The sequence below is a fragment of the Asterias rubens genome, chromosome 14, assembly GCF_902459465.1.
Source record: "Asterias rubens chromosome 14, eAstRub1.3, whole genome shotgun sequence".
NCBI classification, from domain to species: domain Eukaryota; kingdom Metazoa; phylum Echinodermata; class Asteroidea; order Forcipulatida; family Asteriidae; genus Asterias; species Asterias rubens.
Window position 1 is genome coordinate 5473360 of NC_047075.1, and position 4773 is coordinate 5478132.

At 35.4% G+C, this 4773-nt stretch overlaps 1 protein-coding gene across 1 annotated transcript; it reads left to right on the top strand.

Annotated features, from left to right (window-relative positions):
• Positions 1 to 1700: 1700 nt before the first annotated feature.
• Positions 1701 to 4330, top strand: LOC117299595 (THAP domain-containing protein 1-like). The gene is made up of 3 exons (XM_033783144.1): positions 1701 to 1887; positions 2962 to 3157; positions 4073 to 4330. Exons 1-3 carry the CDS (start codon positions 1820 to 1822, stop codon positions 4328 to 4330), a joined length of 522 nt encoding a protein of 173 aa, XP_033639035.1. The 5' UTR covers positions 1701 to 1819.
• The last annotated feature ends 443 nt before the right edge of the window (positions 4331 to 4773 follow it).

Consider the following 4773-nt stretch of genomic DNA (forward strand, 5'->3'; position numbering starts at 1 on the left):
CATGGAAAATTACTTCTTTCTCGAAAACTACGCCACTTCGGAGGGAGCTGTTTCTCACAATATTTTATACTATCAACCTCTCCCCCATTACTCGTATTTAAGAAAGGTTCAATGACAAAAGTTATTTTGTGTCATTAAAAAGTGTCCATTGCCTTTAAATGTTACAATGTAACTGTTCATGTAATTCTGCTGATGGCAGAGAATTGAATAGAATTTTAATAAACCATTGAATGAACAATAATACTTCTTAGCAAATACGGTGGTGACCAAAGAGGCCAAGCATAATAATAATAATAATAATAATATTAATAATAATAATAATAATAATAATAATAATAATAATAATAATAATAATAATAAAAATAATAATAATAATAATAATAATAATAATAATAATAATAATAATAATAATAATAATAATAATAATAATAATAATAATAATAATAATAATAATAATAATAATAATAATAATAATAATAATAATATAATAATAATAATAATAATAATAATAATAATAATAATAATAATAATAATAATAATAATAATAATAATAATAATAATAATAATAATAATAATAATAATAATAATAATAATAATAATAATAATAATAATAATAATAATAATAATAATAATAATAATAATAATAATAATAATAATAATAATCACACATATTGGTAACCGGTGGAGCATCACCACGAATTACTAAAATCAGCCCTTTTATTAATAGACAATAACCCCCTTGCCCGTGTACAAAAACATTTTATAGGTGTGGTGCAATAGATGGTGACATTTCACTGTCACCCACTGAAACACTCAACCAATCAGAGAAGGTCTGAACGTACCAGGCGGTACAGTGACACAATCCCTTCCCTGGATATAAATATTAGCATATAATTGGAACTGCAAAGATATAAATAATACCAAGGGTTGCAAAGATATAAACTAAACCAAGGTTTGCAAGAAACGGCATCAGTACAGTCAACATTAACAATACCTTGGGGAAACAAAGGGCAGATAATTGAGTGAAGTAAACTGCAATATAAGTGTTTATAGGGGGCTGTGAAAATACCAAGTGTGTCCCGAACTGATGTTGTAGCTTTTTTGAATGACCATGTAAATAAGACACGAGTTTCTCTGGCCGCCGCCTCTTTTTGTTTTTACCCCCCAAAAAGGGGGTTATTCAGGGGGGGGGGGGGGTAAGTTCCTTATTGTTTGCCTTAAGAATTTGTTCCCTACGACTCTTTTCACCACTGCAATACAACAGCCGTTCGTAGTAGTATTCAAAAATTCTACAAAAAGCATGCATCGCATGTGATGAGCCAAGCAGATCACGAGGTGAGTGAGACCGGCGTCTAGACTATGTTATTCTACCTCCTAAATCGTGATACAAAATTATGTTCGTGATACATTTAATATTGCACTTTTTTCGTGTGAACAGGCTTCGATGATAACAACTCATTGGTCAGCGATAGTAAGGATTGTGGTCATCTTTGAGAAAAATACCTAAAACTTGGAAAATACTAAAAATACAAGAGCCCTTTCTAGTGTATGGCTTGAACATAGTTACAACGTGTATGCTATAGAAAGTAACGGTTAAGTATTATGTGTGAGTTGTTATCATCGAAGCCTGTTCACACCACTGATCTCTATATACTGACTGGATAGCACTTCGGGATCGTGCGATGAGGGCGCCGCTTCGATCGGCCCGCCATTTTACTACGCACATCATCTCTTTTTGGTCGGTCCGGTAACCATGGTCAACAAATGGCGGATAATGTGTAGAGAATGATCTGTCGTGTCTCCGTCCTTCACTTTTAAAATGCCGGCGTGTGCATCTATAAACTGCACAAACAGACAACTACGAGGATGTGGAAAGACATTTCATGTGTAAGCATTTAAATTAAATAAACAGGTTTTAAAACTTTGTAATTTGTTTGTAAACGTATTGTTTTTTGTGTATGTATGTTGGTTGGAATTTGGTATATTTATTATTGGTACGTTTACATGGTTGACGTCGAAAAAACGTGTGTATTCCTTACGTTCTATGACGTTGGTACATGTCATGTCATTTGTACTTTTTACGGCGATAATGTCGCCTGGCCCTGAATTGCCTTTTCGTTTTCATAATTGAACCATGATTAAACACCACACAATTTCCTTTCAAGGTCAAGGTGAAGAAGGTTGTTAGTGTTACATTGGAGGTAGTTTTTATGAATATGAAACGATACAAACGATTATTGTGACAAACTCATCAAAAGAAATAGGATTATGATTATGAATGAGTAAACAATTTTTTATCTGTATTAACAAACAACACTGTCTTGGCCGGGCTTGCACATACTTGGCCTTGGTCATATTGTTTTATAAGGCAAAATGACAAACATCCATGGCTGTGTACACATTCACTGACTTGACTACAAATTCTCCCTTTCGTTTGACATCCATAACCTATCAGAAAGTATTGCAATAAGTGTATATTTAGAGAGAAAGGTGGGGTTTACTGTTCTACATTCGATAAAGAGGGACAGATGCAATGCCAGACCAGAGCAGATGACCAACTGAGAATTTTAGTATAAAAAATAAGGTAAATCATAGCCCCACTTTTGTGGCCAACTGGCCACAAAAGTGGGGCTAGGTAAAATCGCTTCAAGCTTGCCTATTTTCTCCACTTTGTAGCTTTTAAAACCCATACTTATCCGAAAGGATAATTTTCAGATAAGATATAAGATTGTGTGCAATTCCTTTTTGTAAAATCATGGCATAAATCTTTCCAGCATGCAGGTTGGAGATGAGGCTTTTTCATCAGCCATTTAACAGTGACATATGGTGCTAGACTAATGTAGACAATCATAATTAACACTAAATTTGTATAATTCCTCTTGTTCTTATTTTGTTCACTGCAAAAAAATCAAAGGAAAGAAAGAACAAAGTATTTAAACTGTTTCTTTCCATGTGTTTCAGCTTTCCATTCAGCCAACCCGAGATTTTAAAGAAATGGGTAATCAGCATGAAGCGGGACAATTGGAGCCCTTCAAAGAAAAGTGTGCTTTGCTCCGATCATTTTGAGCAGTCATGCTTTGATAGAACGGAACAGACAACCAGACTCAAAGCAGGTGTTGTGCCAACATCATTTAAATTTCCAGTGCACCTTCAGAAGGTAAATTTTATGCCTCGCCACCGAAGGGGCATACTGTTTTTAACATGTCTTTCCCCGTTTGTGTGTGAGTGTGAGCTTGTGTGTTTTAATGCTACATAAACAGTATGGACCTGATAACTAAAGAGGTCCATATAATGTAAGGACTTCTGAAACACTATGTGGACATACGCACACCCCACATAGTGTTTTTACAGTGTTAAAGAATATGATTTTGTACCGAACAAAGGATGTCCACAGAGTGACTGCAAATTTGTTATCACACACACTAAACTTGTGGAATACGGACAAATATAGTGCGTATGTGTCCAATATATAACTGCTTTTTAGGTGAAAAAAATCTGAATAAATTCAAAGTAGGCTACATTGAGTCAGGTGGTTCCTGATGATACCCCCACCTCAGAGTGGTTAATACAGAGAACTCATAACATTTGACTTGTTTTGTTCTCTGGGGGACCTTCAACCTACATGTAGATGTCCAATATACAACTCTGCTTTTAGAGGGAAACAAACTTAATAAGTTCAAAGAAGGTGACATTGAGTCGGGTGGTTCCTGATGAACCCCCCACCTCAGAGTGGTTAATACAGAGAACTCATGAACATTTGACTTATTTTTTTCTCTGTGGGACCTTCAACCAGGATGTTTTATTATGTTGTCAATTTATGTAAGCCTTATTAATAATTGTTAGTATTTCTAACCCTACAGAAGTGGACCTCTCAAATTAAAACATAAGGCGTGGCAATTAGGAAACAATTTCGGTTTTGAAATGTCTTTATTACCAACTTTATTAATCTTTTGACAAAAAGGTAAGACTTTACATAGTAGGGACCTAAAATATATAAATTTAAAAATCTAAAAGAGTACAGATCATACAGAAACAGCTTGTAACATTTTCTTTTATTTAACGTATGTTGCAGTGTACAAAGAAAAGAAAGCAACCCAAGGAAAGACTTCTCCCACCGGATGCTGACATACAATGTGCAAAGGAACCCATGGCAGAAGAAATGACTACCCCCAGTGATATTTCAATCATACAAACAGATCACACATACTTCACCAAGGAAAGTCCACGAGCTATGAAGCACAAGTTGGATGTCACATCTGCCAAGCTTTGCGAGATGAAGAAACGATTGAAGGTCTCGCAACAGAAAACAAGACGCCTTCATAAAAGGTAGATTCGTTAAAAACTGTTGTTAAGTCATTACAGGACAAGCAACTTGTCTCTAATAATGGGGCTGATGTATTGTCAAAGACATTTTCAGGTGTTCCGTCCGAGATCATGAAGAGAATGATGTCAAATAAACACAGAGGAAAGGTCACTCGTGAGCAGTACCCACCTGTGCTTCGAGCTTTTGCATTGACTCTTCAGTTCTACTCCACCAAGGCCTACAAGTACGTCCGTAAGTCATTTGACTTAGCACTTCCACACCCCACAGTAATTCGAAAATGGTACAGTGGTATCAATGGGGAACCTGGCTTCACACAGGAAGCTTTCACAGCACTTCAGTGTAAGGTAAAGGAAGCACAAGCAACAAAGATGGAAATTCCATGTGCACTGATGCTTGACGAAATGGCCATCAGAAAACATGTCTAGTATAATAGAGATCAGTGGTTCACA